Here is a 16,952-nt window from a genome sequence, read left to right as displayed (position 1 = left end):
CAGACCGTGTGGGAGTGGACCTACATCTTTACTGTCCCGTTTGTTTAGAACTTAATTTAGGCGACATAATTACATACAGAAGAAGAGAGACTGAGGGGAGTAAGACAGAGTTCAAATCAATACTGCTGTATTGTTCAAGGGACTTCATTGTATGTAAGGAAGTTATGAAAATTAGTTCCACTTTAAATAAAATTCAAATCAGTAGAGATCCCACATTTGCTTAAATTTTGATGTTTTAATCTGTCCATGTTTTCACTGAATTTTACTCTGCAATAAAGGGTGAATGTTTGCACTTTGTTGTTCTATGACCATCTTTTGTTGTGTAGTATTTAACCAGCTATAAAACCCAGAGAGATGAGGATCTTTTTTGCAAGGGTGACCTGGCCAAGAGGTGTATATGTATATGGTTACAATATAAAATCAATGACATTTGAGTTATTAAAAAAATAAAATTAAGGTCCATCAAAGTGACTTTGGGCTGAGCAGGGGAGGTGTATATTGGGCGTCTGTGATTGACAGTGAGATGAACTTGAGGTAATGTAGTCCCACTGCGTGGTACGGAGCAAAGTGATGCCAGTTTCTCCACAAAACCTTCTGTGGAAGTTAAAGATTTTTCTCCTCCACCTTCAGATGATCACGACCGAAGGGAACTGTGTCTGAGTGTTGAAATGACGCTAGCATGAAAGCTAAGAGAATAACGTACAAACAATCCCGAGTGAAACATTCATTTTAAATCTCATGACCAGTACAGAGTTCGATGGATTCTATGTCAACTGCATTCAACCACTGTTGCCTTGCTCCCAGGTCCACTGAAAAGTTGCACAAGCCAGTAATTTTTGACAACCCAAGGCAAATAAACCGACAAGCCATGCTAAGGCTAACACGCTAACGACCGACTGGTACAGAATCAAATATGGGCGGAGCTTTTGCCACCTGCAGAAAGCGTAGAGAAAGTGTAAGGGGCCATTCGATTGGCCAAAAGCGAACCCGCCTGCTTTGCCGATGAGTTTGATTGACAGGTTCACTAGCCAATGGTGACATTAGTTGACCCGCTCCGTCAGATGAGTCTCAATATTCACCGTAGAAAAATCTCTCACACACACGGGGAGATTCACAAACGAGAACGGGATTTTGAATGCACAGTCTGCAATTCGAATGATCTGTGAGTTCACATCACATGTGTAACTAAAAATCACGTTTGTGAAGCACTTACTGTGTATTTCTGATACATTTATTGTGAATTTCTAAAATGTTTTTGTGAAAAACAGTGTGCACATTTGTGAGAAACACTTATTGTGCATTTGTAAAACATTTAGTGTGCATTTGTGAAACACAATCTGTGTGTTTGTGAAACACAGGGTGTGTATTTCCGAATTTATTTTTCACGTTTGCATAAAATGACATTTGTGAATCGGAGCGTGTGTATTTGTAAAACCGGTTGTGTGCATTTCTGATTATTGAGACTGAAATAACTCCATAATACTTTGGACTGCACATTGTGATCCAAGGCTATTTTTTGAAGCCAAAACCTAAAATATGTCATCTCAAAGCCTTCATGTTATTTCATCTCAACTTGAGGCGCACACTAGAAGCAATTTACTGGGTGAAACTCTAGCTTTTCAGGAAATGATGAATTTCTTTTTATATATAGCATTAAAAAAAGCATCATTGGTGTGTCTGCAACTTTACTTAAACTACAGGATTAATAAAAAATAATAAAAAACACCCATAAGTTCCATCACATGCAGTTAAAAAAAAAGTTGTATTTATTGTTATAAATAAGCAAGTGCTTTTTCCACCCAGCTGGAAGGTGCAAATCTCATGAATTGTGTTTCTGGCTTTTTCTTTCATAGCTCTATTCCGATATATGAAAAACGTGGTGTCATGTAATCCCAGTCGGGCATAAACCGCAATTATTTCCTCCTCCATGATTCATTTTCAAACGGCTGGCACTTCTGTGAATGAAAATCACTACCAAATCCGAAGCCCTGATTGGTCAAAGTTCGACCTGGTTTAACTTTCAACGTGTGTCCAATGGCTGCGTGTTTTGTACGTAGACAGCATTTGCAAGCATTTGCACGCGTTCACAGACAATCAATCAATCAATCAATCAATCAATCAATCAATCAATCAATCAATCAATCAATCAATCAATCAATCAATCATGTTTAATTTCAAATCAAAACAACAATTACATAAAATAAAATAAGTCTTTACAAGACTTTGAAAATTTGATTTGAAAGGAGATTGGAAGAAGCTTATGCTTATAGGGATCCAATCCCAAACTCAACACCACTCCTAACCGACAACAACAAAATTAAACACATTATAACGTTACCACACGACATACACAAGACAGACAAACATGCCCAAACACTCCGACCATGTAAATAGAAAGTGGTTGCTTGAACGCACATTGCCAAAGGCGGTATAAACATAGCTTGACACTCTTCTTGTACTGCCTCATAATCAAAATTCATGACTGTATTTTTCTTTTTTTTAATTCTGCTTTTTGTTTGACCAAATGTATTTGGCAATTTATGAAGTTGTCTTAACAAATAGAGAAATGAAAAACTTTTTTTTTTTGCAGTAACTACAGAGTGTAACCTAAGTGTGAGTAGTAGACACTTTATATTGTCATGGTCTTTCAAATGAATCTACATATTGCGTATTATATATATTTTTTCTGTTCTCATTTATTAAAAGTTGCTCCAGGATACACAAAAACCAAACAGGAGTCATTCATAATTCAGTTTTGTCACACCCTGCTGGTTGTGTCTGAATTGAAGATCATTTAATAAGAAGAATTTCTCTATTCTGTCTCTTGCACTATTCGTAGTGCTTAGGCTCTGAGAATGTGAGGGTTTCTGGTATTTAGATTAGACCACGTTTCTTTTGCTCGGCTTTAGGGAAATGTGTGAACCCCAGTGATCTGGCTTTGCATATTTTGCTCTGGAAGAAGTCAAGTTAAGGGCTCTAAGTTCTGACTTTATTTAGGTGCAGCCTAAACTGATTTGTAGGGGGAAGTGGGCGTGCAAAGTAGATTTGCTTCTGCTGCTTCTCTGTGAGGCATCAGAGCAGAACGGCACAGAAAAGGATGGGTGAGGAGGTAAGATGAGGGTAGAGAATCGTAGCCTTTCTTCTCCCTCAACCTAATACATCTTTTGTCACCATTTGTTCAGTTTTTTTAATTTTGTATTTTTTTTACTTACTTTTTTACTTTTATTTACTCTCGGGACACTTAACTTCATTCTGCCCCTCTTGTTTTGTCTTTTTTCATATTCTTTCATTTTTTAAATGTTGTATATTTCCTCTATACAAATTTTATGCTTTCAATCCTTAATTTGGGTTTCTCACCTTGTCTTCTCTTCCTCCACTATTCTATGTACAATCCTCTTGTTTGAATGGCCATATCACTTAAAGGTTAGTTGGTATTAGAAAAATGCTGGCTACTATTTCAAGGCTAGCAGGCTATGGTGGCTTGTCCAATATAATTACATTTCAGATTTTTAATTGAGAACATTGACCTTGTCTGAGCTTTTGCCTCCCTTCAAAGTAAGCAATACATTTCTTATTACTGGGGATCAGACCCACAGAGAGTTTAACATAGTTGTATTTGTTCAGTCTTTTTGTTGTTGTTTTTTTATTGTTATTAAGTGGGTAGGTTTTCAAAACATAAACATACCTAATTCTTAATATATATATTTTTTTTCTTTGCAGTTTAGCACACTGTTTTAGGCTCTCATTTGCAAATGTTCTGCTTTTCGATTTTTGCTATTTACTTTTTATCGATAAGTCTTTACATTTTGTTTCTTAGCTATATCTTCATCATGTTGTGACTGTAACAAAGCAGTGATCAATAGGACCATAAGCATCACCAATCTACTACTTGCTCTCTGTCTGATTGTTCTTGACCTGAAGCAACTATTTGCTTATTGTGATCCCATTGTCCTGTAAACAAAAAAGAAAAAAAAACAGGGTTTTACTCCTTAAGTGTTGGACACCCCCCCCCCCCCCCCCCCCCCAAAAAAAAAGGGCTAAAACTACCCAGTATTACTTAAATTAGAATAATGATGCATTTATGTTACCTTGGGGAATGTATAAGTACCGTAAACAATCAAACCCCGTAAACAATCAAACCCAGGAAATTTTTTCCTGGGTTTAGTCTATCCTAAACAACAGAAATATGAAACTCTTTTGTCACAATGTTCTAATCACTTTTCTTACTTTTTATTCATACATTTATTACCATATCTTTACCACCCTTTTGAATTTAACACCCCTCATATTGCCGAAATGCACCACATTCATGTGTGATGTATGCACGTGTGTTGGATCCCATTCTAGGGACCATAAAATATTTACAGCCGGCATTCTACAGCATTATTGCTGTCATTAATAATGCATTGGGTCCTTAAATGGTTTTGTTCCAAAGCTTTCTTGACTGACGCTGTACTGTTTTGCTTGTATACAAGACTCCCCAAGAACCTTATTGAAATGGATCTTCCAAGGATAGAAGGTTGACATCAAGCAAAAATGTTTTTTTATGTGTTTGGGAAAGACAGGTGGTGTGTGCTGATATGCTAACAGTTAAAAAAGCATTAAGCATCAGCTTAAATGCCAGATATATTCGATATACTGTAGTAGAGTATTGAAAACATACATATTTTTGTTTTAGGTCACTTTCTAAAAAAATAGTATGTCAAACACAGGTTGTACTACTTTGTGGCTCTTAAATTTATGACTCCTCTCTGGTTCTTGTGTGTCTTTTTCCGGACTCGGCCCAATGAACGACCAAAATGATTCTTTCTGAGCGAAGATCAGAGCGTGATCTAAAACTACTCTTTGCCAGGCCAAAATAATCCAGCAATCCTCCAAAGACATGATACTTTTTCTCTCTCATGTTTGGGGACTGTCATGCTTCCTCTCTTTGTCTGACTCAAACGTTCTCCACATCAAAGCCCCCCTTTCCCTCACTGTGCCAATCTTCTACAGTCGAATGAAAAATGCGTCCAATATCCCAGAGACAGGGCAATAATGACTGCAAAGCAATAGAGGTGAAGCAGACAGATGGCATCCGGCTAGTGATAGCAGTCTTTGCTTGGGTTAGCACTTGGGGAAGTCACAAGAAAGACTTTTTTTATGTGTGCATGTTGCTGTCTGTTTTCTCCGCCACGTTCTTTTATGTTATAGTCTAGGGTCATCAGAAGATGTCAAAAAAGTATTTTCAAAACTTCTGAAATAATCAATTTGATATTTACACAATATTTTTCTGGCAGAATGCTCATTGGATGATCCTAGCACCAATTTAGCATTTGTCACTTTTTAATATGTCCCAAACTTTCCACTATTTTTCCACCAACTTTGTGACAAAGCACCAGGTGCTTTTTTACACACAAAATCCTACAAGAGCCTTTTCATTCGGTCAAATTCTTATTTGAGCCCATTTTGCTTACATCAACAAAGACATGTCAAAAAGGTTCACTTTGCTGTTTTTCTGATCTGCGGGAGTACCATTGTAAAGAAAAAAACCCTACTGTCCTTCATCTGTCATAGTTGCTGAAATAGTAAAAGCTTCTTAAGTAAAGGTAGTTTGGACGCATTAGCAGTGCAGCCAGGGAGGCGTGAATCGTGGGGGAAATGGTGAATGTAAAAGGCCATTAGGAGGCTCCCCTTATGTTTGTGTGTGCGTTAGTCAGAGCCTGATGATGGATGAAGTATGCTGACGTGTGCAGCCCAGTGGACTGTGAGACTGGACATGGCTGGTCTCACTCCATCTCTTTCTCCCACTCTGCCTCCCTCGCGCTTTGCTTCACTTAAATAAGGCCAAACATGTCATGTTGCCACAACTCCCGTTCTCTCTATACTCTTCTTCTTTTCTTCCCTTCCCTTTGTCCCTTTCCTCCTTCTGCTCTGTGACATTTCAGTGTGTTGCAGGGCAGCCGGCAGCTTTGAGGTATCGGGCATACTTTTATTAGGTGTACATGTCATTGCTAAAGCTGAAGGAATCTCTGCAATCTGTTTGACTGGTTTATCCTTAATTCAGCACTTAGCACTCTTGTACCTACACAAAGCAGTTAAGAAAGAGAGATTTTTTTTCATTTAGGCTTAGAAATTGTGTGTGCGTGTGTGTGCATGTTTTAATGTCAAGCATAACAACGCCAAGAGGTCAACAAGCATATACAGTATTTACGCCTGCAACCATGTGCTTAAGGATTGTATAATTAATTCAGTCTAATTGAAAAAAAATGTTAATCCTCAAAGGGAATTTCATTTATAGTATAAATTATTAAAGAAGAGAACAAATAAATGAAGAAGAAAGAAAGTGTAGCAGCGAAACGGTTATAAATCTTCAGAGAATAAATCTGGGTTTGGACTGTCGCTTAGAAGCAGCTCAAGACTTTACATGCATCATCGCCTGCTATATGGTGTTTCATCTCTGCCATAAAGTGAAAGGGCGTATAGACAACTGAGCGGGCGTATTCAGGAACTGAGTGAGCGAGCCTTTCAACCACGCAGGCGCAATTCTAACTGAGCGACCCCGTATTTTAGAACTGCAGGCCTGTAATCCTAAGTGAGCGATGATCCTGCGCAGTCAATTCTCCTTTGTATATAGAAACTATGACAAAAGGCAGAGAACCGCATGCAGTTCAAGAGCCACCTGTTAACACCCCCCCCCCCCCCACTCTGAAAAATGAAAGCCCCGGCCCGCTCCCTCGCCGGATATGCTCAGTTGGAATTGGGCCTGCGTAGTTGTAAGGTGGTTTGCTCACTCAGTTCCTGAATACGCCCGCTCAGTTGTCTTTACGGCCTTTCACTTTATGGCAGAGATGAAACGCCATACCGCTAACAGGTAAACTGTCAGTAGACTGCATGAACTCATTTGCATTTTGACTTTAAATGATAACTGGACCGGGTGAGTGTGACACCACACATGGAAAATGACTTTCTTCCAGCTCTAACAAAGTTGCCATGTTGGAGCCGGATCGGTCAGTAAGCCGGGATTGGTCCAAGTCTGTCTGAGTCATCATCAATAGGGCAACCACTTGCCAATAAAGAGTGAGCTTGCTGGAAGTTCACACCCCTACCACTTGCAAGGCGGCTCAGGAGAATCCATCATTTTGATTGTTCAATGGGAGACCACATGCTTTTACTAAAACATCTAATTGGTCAGTTCATGACTTGTATAAGTTAAACTAAAGGAATGGTTCTTCTGACAAGTATTATGACTAAGTAATAGCTGGTTATGTTTCAGTAGACGTCTATGGGACTTTTCCTTCGTGGAGCCAGAGTGCATTTCCTGTTTGGAATGTTTGAGTAGAAGGGTCACTCAATGCAGATGTCAAATCAGTCTATGCTTTTGGGCCAATCAAGCAAATTTCAATTATTTTTTTCATTGTTACACCTTCAGCACCCTCACTTGTTCTTCCTTAATCATCTTCTCTTTGGAAAACAAACTAATCAAGTTTTTTTTCCGTAAAATTCAGTGCCTGTTCACATTAAGAACTTTATTTTTTACTTTACCTTAACAATAACTGTTAAAATGTCAAAACTGGCAAATAAAAACACATTTTGAGAAGCTGCCATGAGGAGGCGCACATACCTTTGTTGGCTGTAAATATGTTATAGCTTTAATAAGACCTAAGCAAATAAATGAATGAAGCTTTATAGGGGGGCCATGGTGCAGAGGTAGTGTTCAACCTTTAATCAGAAAGTTGCAGGTTTGATTCCCACCTTGCCCCCCCCCCCCCCCCCCCCATGTGCCAAAGTGTTTTTGGGCAAGACACTGAACCCCACATTCCTCTTGGTGGCTATAGGTTGGCGTCTGTGTTCGGCAGCAGAGTGGGAATGTGTCTGTGCGTGGGTGAATGGGACTAGAAGGCACTTTGGGCCTTCAAAGAACGTAATAAAGCACCATATAAGTATAACGTTTAAATTAAACATATTATCAGCTATAGCCTTGATCACAAAGATCTAAACAAACATTTTTTTTTATTTTATGTGATTGAATAGAATATGATTTTGCTTTTCTCGCTAGTGCATTACCAATTTATGTTCCCCGTTCTGTTTGAATCCTCTGCTTGAATCTTTCAATGACTGATGCTTATTAACATCCTCATCTTCTGTCAGTGGGCCATGACTCACTCTGACACTCACGCTGCCTGTTTCATGTTTGGTGTACCTTGCCACATTGTTTGATTTCAACCAGAGGAAGACTTTCAGGGGTTTCAGGGATGTTCCTTCTTATTCAATCAAGCACACTGTCACTGCAAAGGGAGTTAGTTGCTAGGCAACAATGAGAACTCGGTGACAGGGTTCAAACGGTGGTCCTGTCTGCAGAGAGTGTACTGGCTTTGTCTACACCACAGTAATTCCTATTTTGTGGTGATGTTAGATAATGACTGTGAAATGACTCTCGGATGTGATTATTTGCTACTAAAATAAATTGATCTGACATTAAATACTTCAGGTTTTAAGGGTATTCTTGCTTTGAATTGACCTTGACTGTGATGTTACTCTCATATGACAATATGTATTATTATAGAAGGGACATTATAAGAGATGTGAAGTACATAAAGAATATGTAAATCAATATCACAGGTGATTGTCGTGTTTCTATGCTTCAAAGTGACAGTAATTTTACAAACAGGTGTGAATTAAAGCAGCCCAGGATTATTTAAAAAAGTTTTACATTGTCTTTTTTGCCTCTTCAATTTTATACCCAGTTTTGAACCTTAATATTCTAGAACTTGTTTCAAGATCTGAAACATTAAAAATGTTTTTTTCTTTCCCAGGTTCATCCAAAAAGCTCAGTCTTTTGCCCTCCTACTTTGGAGGGTTTTTCTTTCTCACTCCTCTTGTTCATGGCATGGTTAACAGAAAGTTTAAGTTAAAAGCAAACATTTTGCTGTTTCAGATCTTTTAGGAGGAAAATGCGAACAATGCGAACCAAAACCACTCGCCACAAAGACAGCTTCTTCCCCCGAGCTGTCACTCTTATGAACTCCTGACACCGGACTACTCAAGGACATTATACAATCACAAACTGTCAAACTGGAATTACTGCTGCTGCATTTTTGACTTTTTTATTTTAATCCATTTCTTTATTTAGTTATGTTTATTTATTCATACAGCTACCTTACATCTACCTTCTTTTTATTATTTATCTTTTTATTATTTATCCTTTTACCTTGCTAGTTTGCACGAGAGCACAAGTAACCAAAGACAAATTCCCTGTACATGCGCTGTACTTGGCAAATAAAGTGATTCTGATTCTGAAAAAGGGGGTTTCAACCAATGACTGTATATGAGAACTGGACCAAGTGATTGCGACGTCACACGTAGAATATGGCTTGATGCACGAACTTGATTATGTCGCCATTTATTTGTAATAAGGACACTTCCATGTTGAAGCCAGACAATCTCCATAAGCAGTAATTGGTCCGAGTTGGTCTGAGTTAATTTTTTCTTTGGCAACCACTTTCACCAAACAGGAGTGAGCTTGTTGGAAGTCCACACTCCTACCACCTGAAAACGGACTCGGGTGAACCTGACAATCAAACAATTCGAAAATTCAACATGAAAACAGCAGGCATTTATTAAGGCATCTGATTGACCACTTTATAACTTGCAATAAAGGAAAACAGAAATAAAATTTGCATGAGAACAGTTATCAGAGCAAGAATGTTCCAGTTATCATATACTGTCAATGGTTCAGAGATGTGTAGCCATCAGTAGCATGCTACTTTCCTAAAAAAGTTAAAGTGTGATTGAATTTGAGTTGGATTTCTATAGAGTCGACTGACTCACCTGCTATTGACCTGTATTCTATACCAAGAGATTATTTTAAGGTACATTGTTCCCTGTCCTTTTTGCATTTTGTTGTAACTTCTGGAACTTTATATCACTTTTTACTACAGTAAAAAAATTATCGTGCAGGCCTTTTTAAACATTTTTTATTTACATCCTTTGTTATTGAGCTCAAATATCATCTTGAGATTTTAGTCTGCATGAAAGTGTTGACATATTTTTATCTTTGTTATGTTATAGGTATGAGGCTGAAAAAGCCAGACTTTCAGCGAAAGCACAAGTTGAGGCTCAGTCCCAATTTCGAGATGAAGTTTCCAAGATTCTCTCTGCAGAGCGGGCTGCAGTTAGAGAAAACCTCCACCAGACTATTATTAGAGAGAGGATCGCCACAGAGGATGAGAAGCTTCGTGCTCAACTCTTTGTAAGTACCTTTCCAAAACAAGACCAATATACAGTTTTTGTTAGGTGAACTGCTACTCAAAACCTATTTAAAGGTGGGTATCTTGTAACCCGGGTGAGATACTGCGTTTAGTCTCCTTTCGCATCTCGTACGTGATGACATCGTCACCCTACGTGCGTCGGTGCGTCACGCGGCCATGTGACTCGGCCGTGCAATCGGAACCCTTTAAAAACAGCTGTGGGTAGGTTGCCGGGAGAAACGTGTGAGGAAGGCTCGGGTGTTTAGCTGGAGAAGCCAACTGCTGGCGCCGATTGTCCGGAGACGAGTGACCCACGAACTTAGAAGAACAGAACTGGTCAGGTGATTACTCTTGATGGTGAGCTACAGCCCAGGACCTAGAACCAAACCGGAACTCTGGGCAATTAGTCCAGAGCACCCTATGAACTCCACCTGCTCTGGTCGGGCTGGTAGGAGGCTTCTTCAGCCACCCTCTTTTCCTTCCCTTCAGTTCTCTTTTGATTCAGTTACGCGGCCATTCACAATTTTCACTCTTACAATCCCTATCCTTCACTCAGGATTACCCTCTGTTGGACACTTGGCCGTTGTAACGGACTCTGAACTCTTGCAATGAACTATTGAGTCGAATCGTGAGAAACTGAACTTTCTTGGAGGAGGAAAAAGTATTATTTACAAGTGTGAATTATTTTTTCCTGTAAATATTGTACGGCCATTCTATGTGTCGGTGATTGCAATTGTTTTTTTTCCTTTTGTTTTTTTTCAATTACATGGTACCAACAAACGCAACTCAGTGTCGGTCTCTTTCTCCACTCCTAGAGTCGAACAGAGATCTTCTGATCTAGCCCGGTGTACATTGAATATCTACTGTGTATCTGATATTGATATACGTAAAGGTTACAATCTGTTACTGAAAGTTCAGTAATGATAAGAACTGGGAATCAGAATTTAGTATTTTCTTTTAACTACAAAAAATTCACTACTTTTTGACATTGAATTTTTTTTCTAAATATAATTTCTAGGTTGTGAGACCAAACAGTTTGTGGGAGCCAGCCACTATGCACAATAGTTTGTGTAAAAATCTAAAGTTGGTAGTGGATGGCTGTCAAATATAGATGATGATGTCAGGAGCTAAAAGGAAAAGCAAATTATTGATAAAAGCAGCGAACAAGTGTGTTTGCTTGTGTTTGGATTTGATGTCAGATGTGTTTTTCACATTTTATGAAAGGCCAAAGAGATCTAAACCCAATTCTGTTCTCAACCAAAAAGCCAATATCATTGAAAGGTTGAATATAAGCCAGTAGAGATGGAAATACAATTCATTCAAAGCATTAGCAAAAGCTCCTTTCAGTTTAAGAGTTGACAGAAGCTTTTATTGTTCAAAAACCCATATCTTGGTTTCTTATTTTATCTTATCAAAAAGGGGGAACTTAATGTTATAAATATTTTTAAAGCTGTTGTCAATTTGATTAAAAACATATCACTAAAAACACAATGCTGGTATAAACTGCTTGTATTGGTGTTGGAATGGAAACATTTTTTAAACAAAACCCAACTTGAGCCATTTGCCAACTTTGCACACTGCCTGACCACATTATGTCTTAGATATAACTACCTTTACGAGTGGATATGGGCTGTCTGTGGGCAAAAAATGGGCAAATCTGTATGGGAATGCAGGTGGCTCATATAAATATATAAAGATGTAGCAGTGACACAGCGTCAGGCCCTCAACGGACTGTTGCACATCTCATGGCCGTTTCTACAGCTTGTCAAAACTGCTGTTGTGACCAAATGAATGAAACTGTCACTAAGCTTAAGGATGAACTAGTAAAACTCGCTGGGAAACAAAGACGCGGCCGTGGAAGGGGGGGGGGGGGGGGGGGGGGGCAGCAGCAGACAAGGTCCATCTCCCGCCACATCGGCACGGTTGTCCGGCCGAGCGAAAAGCTCCCCCACAACTGTAAATGGCAACCACACTGGCCGATCTGCCGCCGTTTCCTTCACTGGGGCCCAAGCGAGGAAGCGAACCCCAGAAGCGGCTCAGACCCTGCGCCCGGTGCGCAGAGAAGCAACTTCTAACAGGAGGATAAAACTACTCCGGGACACTTTGACTGAACGGTGCGTCTGCCGCGATCCACCACAATCCGAGCGGCCCCGAAATGGCTCCCCCGCCACAGGAGCAGCCCCAAGAACAGCAGCGGAGGAGCGGGATGGTTCTGCTACCACACCTGTGGAGTCCCACTCCCCCCCACCTCTACCACTCTTCACCCCAATAGCCTTGATCATCGGAGACTCCATCACCATGAATATAAGATACTTTAACGTAGTTACCAGATGTTTTCCGGGAGCCAAAGTGAAGGACTACGATTATTGTCCACGTTGGGACTAATGACGCCACACTGCAGCAGTCATAGGTAACAAAACTGGATTTTCTGGACCTCTTTCTCTTTTTAAAAAACACTGGGAAAACTGTCTTCATTTCTGGACCAATCCCCACACTCTCTCTCGAGGATCCACTAGATTCAGCAGGATCCTCTCCCTGGACACCTGGCTGCAGTCCGCCTCTTGCAAGTTCAGGTTTGGTCTAATTGATAATTTTAATCTTTTTTGGAACCGCCCCTGTTTTTATCGACCTGACGGTCTTAATATCTCAATTTTTTAATTGCTAAACTTAAAAGACTGACAATAAGGGCAGAACGGCGGAAAACAAAACTCACAATACATCACCAAATGTTTAAAAACACACTAATACATTACAATAACTCCGTTAAAAAGGCAAGGCAAGACTATTTCTCAAAGTTCATCGCAGAAAATCAGTCAAAGCCAAAAAATCCTCTTTGCCACAATTGACAAAATAATAAACCCAATCTCTGGCCCGCCCTCCACCTTTAGCAGTAATACCTGTGAGGAGTTTGCAGTCCACTTTACCATTAAGATAGATGACATTAGATCATCTATCTTACAGGGGAGGGATCAACAACCCCCTGTTGACCTTTCCATTGTACGTCCTCCTATCAGTGAGAAACTGCTCGACAGTTTTGTCTTGATTGACGCTGCAGCACTCTGACAAGTGATGTCCTGAATGAAAACAAAAACCTGTTCTCTTGATCTCATCCCCACCTCACTTTTTAAGTCAGTTTTGACATCCTGTGAGGAAGAGCTACTAAACATCTTGAACTGCTCTCTTCAGACTGGAGTCTTTCCTGCATCCCTAAAGACTGCTTTGGTGAGACCCATTCTGAAGAAGAGTGGTTTAGATGTGTCCAATTGAAATAACTACCGGCCGGTATCCAACCTGTCATTTTTGAGTAAAATTTAAGAAAAGCTTGTTTTTACTCAACTGAATGATTTTATTAATGAAAATAACATTTTAGAAAAGTTTCAGTCTGGTTTTAGATCTCATCACTCAACAGAGATGGCCCTTGTCCGGGTCTTAAATGATCTCAGGTCCAATGCTGACATGAAGAAAGTATCTGTTTTAGTCTTACTGGACCTGAGTGCAGCCTTCGACACAGTTGACTACTCTATCCTTTTAAACAGACTTCACGACATGGTTGGAATTACTGGGACAGCTTTTAATTGGTTTAAATCTTACCTCACAGATAGAGATTTTATTGTTAATTTAAATGACTTTTCATCTGGAAGGCACAAACTGACATGTGGGGTGTCTCAAGGCTCCATCCTGGGTCCCACACTTTTTAATCTTTACATGCTTCTGCTTGGTGATGTCATCAGGAGACACAGCATTAACTGTCATAGCTATGCTGATAACACTCCACTGTATGTAGCTTTGTCCCGTGACGACACTGGACCCATGTATAGTCTTTAAATTGTATTTTAGATATTAAAATGTGGATGGGAGAGAACTTTTTGCATCTCAACCAAGAAAAAATTGAAGTCTTGGTAATCGGTTCTGAAGCTGAGAGGGATAGGGTCCAATTTTATCTGTCAACCAATTCAATGACTACGTGAGGATGTGAGGGCCTCATTCAGTCGAGGTTTTTAAAAAGAATTAAAGACACAACTTTTTAAATCGGCTTTTAATTAGATTTCATGTCATATCTTTTTTACTCTTCAGTCTTTATATGTTTTATTACATCATTTTATCATTTTAGTTGTTTTATCTCTCGGTCGGCCGTGGTGCAGCGGTAGGGCGGTCGACCTACGATTACAGGTTCGATTCCCGCCTTGTACGCCCATGTGTCGAAGTGTCCTTGGGCAAGACACTGAACCCCACCTTGCCTCTGATGGGAGGTTGGCGCCTGTGTTCAGTAGCGGAGCCGTCATCAGGGTGTGAATGTGTGTGTGAAAGGGTGAATGGGACTGTGACTGTAAAGCGCTTTGGGCCTTCGAAAGAAGCTAGAAAGCGCTATATAAGTATACACCATTTACCATCTAGAATTTTTAGTCTTATATTTTATGATATTTTATCACATACATATTTGTTTTATCTAGAAATTTTTGCTGTTATATTTTGTATAAAATTTTAACACGTATTTATTTGTTTAATGTCTTTTAGCCAAAGTAGACTGTTTACGAGTGTTTTCTCACCCTTGGCTGGGGTGTTTGTGTCTATACTGACACCCCGGCCAATAGGACAGGTCAAACGGCACCTTCTGGTTTCTCTCTTCTTGAACTTTTTTTTTCTTTAGTCATTTCTCTTTTACTTGTGTTTGTTTTTGTGTATTTTATTGTGCGGGGATTATTTAATTATTTCATTGCATGCATTGGGATTGATGTTTTCTGCATTCTTGTTTTGTTTTTATTTGCAGCATAAAACTGTTCATGCACATTTTTTAACGGCATCCTGCGGTTGTCAGGTCGTAGTGAACCCTTAAACAATATGTAAGAAGAAAAAGGATGAAGTATGTGAGACGCAGGTACAGATTTTTCTTTTGCGCAACCTCCTGCGCACTGCAGGGTTTTAATAAGTTTTGGTGCACATCTTTAGGGCTGCTGTGTCCTTTAAGACAGTGGTCAGTGGACAGTGGACCGACGCGGCTAAAGTTAGCGTCTAGTTGTTAGCATCCAAGTCTAAGTTTTATGATTCAAGATTTTGTTATGCTGTATAAATATGTATGCGTATGTATGTATCTGTTTAGATCTAGTTAGATAAATTCTGGACATACTGTATAAATATCCTTCTACAGCAGGGGTGTCAAACATGCGGCCCATGGGCCGTATCCGGCTGGCCAGATTGTTCAATCCGGCCCAGTCATGAAGAGTAAAAATTACAAGGATGTTTAAAAAAACAAGCGCATTTCTAGTCCATTCCTGTGGCGAGGTATGATTTTTTTAAAGAAATAACCGTAATGCGCAATTCTACCACTAGGGGGAGCAAAGGAAAAGCAAAACAGGTGAAACAGCATACATCTGCATGTGCCAAAAGCGAAACCTTACAGCTCTGCGTCTGCGTAAGATGCAGTTCGGTTCCCTGCGAGCTTCACCGCTGTTACATTGCTATAAGAATGATCAGTAGTCTTCTTCCACTTTCGGCTTCTCCCATCAGGGGTCGCCACAGCGAACGAGTCGCATGGTAAATTTGGCAATGTTTTACGCCGGATGCCCTTCCTGACGCAACCTTCTCAAACCGGGCTTGGAACCGGCAGAGGTAGAGAAAGGAACAGGGAGCAGCCCGGAGTCGAACCCGGGTTTCACGGACGGAAGGCGCCGCAAACCAGCACGAGCTAAACTGGCTCCATAAGAATGATCAGTAGTGACCCTCTAATAACCAAGATGTTTTCCAAAAGGAAAACAGGTTGAAGTGAAGTGCTGAGCTTTCCAGGAAAAAATTAACAGTTTTATTTGTTCACGGAGCTGAATGCAAAACCTGCATGCTTGGTATATCATCAACAGGTCACAGTGCTCAACGAATATAACATTCAGCACCACTATGAGACTCACCATAAAGAAAAGTTTCACCATTTGGAATTAAGAAAAGAGAAGATTTACCAAATATTAGCTGGACTGATAAACAACCGTCTGCATTTACTGCAGCCGTCAGTGACGTCGATTATGGAGCAGCGAGAGACACCTTATTGCAAAAAAGTTGGAGCAAACATCCAAACCATTTTCGGATGGTGAACTTATTGAAAAATGCTGTAGGCTGCAGAAGTCTTGTGCCCAAAAAGCAGTCGACCTTTGCCAACTTGGGCAACTTGGACTTGAAGGAATCCAGTCATTTATTGCATTTTCGGTCGCTGTTAGTGAAAGCACCAACATCACAGATGTATACAGCTGTGCATATTTAGTATTGCTGTTGCAGAGACCGTCACAGGAGAGTTTCTTGAGTTGATGGACACAACAGAAGCTGATGACACAGTCAGCTCTCTAGTTACTGCAGTCTGGTCACTGATGGCGCCAATTAAAGGTCAGGAATAAAGGCAGGTGTTACTACAAAATTCAGGCAGCCAACCAGGAAAAGATTCTTGGACATTGTATTGTGTTTGGCACACTTGAATGACAGTAAATGTGTTTCTGCACAGGATATGAATCCTGATATTGATGGCGGGGTGAAGTTTCAGGAGCAAAAGGGAGGTTAACTCCAAATTCTTATGTTCACAAATGTTTGCAATTTTAATTTAGTTACATTTTTTAATGATTTGCACATTTACATTTTAGACAGGTGTTTCATTTTTTTCCGTAGCCCCTCTTGAGTTTATTATTGGGATTGCTTCAGTGTCAGATGTAAAATATTCAGTCTGTATAAAATTGAATAAACCAAATT

The 16,952-nt window shown here is 39.9% G+C and overlaps 1 protein-coding gene across 5 annotated transcripts in view; it reads left to right on the top strand.

Annotated features, from left to right (window-relative positions):
- Positions 1–16,952, top strand: part of LOC101165273 (MICOS complex subunit MIC19) — an 84,804-nt gene that overhangs the window by 16,129 nt on the left and 51,723 nt on the right. For all 5 annotated transcript variants that reach the window (XM_020714023.2, XM_011491132.3, XM_011491133.3 and 2 more), the window contains one exon: positions 10,051–10,231. In XM_020714023.2, coding sequence (XP_020569682.1) covers positions 10,051–10,231 — 181 coding nt within the window. The remainder of the gene's footprint in view (positions 1–10,050; positions 10,232–16,952) is intronic.

Source organism: Oryzias latipes, chromosome 23 (assembly GCF_002234675.1).
Source record: "Oryzias latipes chromosome 23, ASM223467v1".
Classification (NCBI taxonomy): Eukaryota; Metazoa; Chordata; class Actinopteri; order Beloniformes; family Adrianichthyidae; genus Oryzias; species Oryzias latipes.
This window is presented reverse-complemented; position numbering and strand designations above follow the sequence as displayed.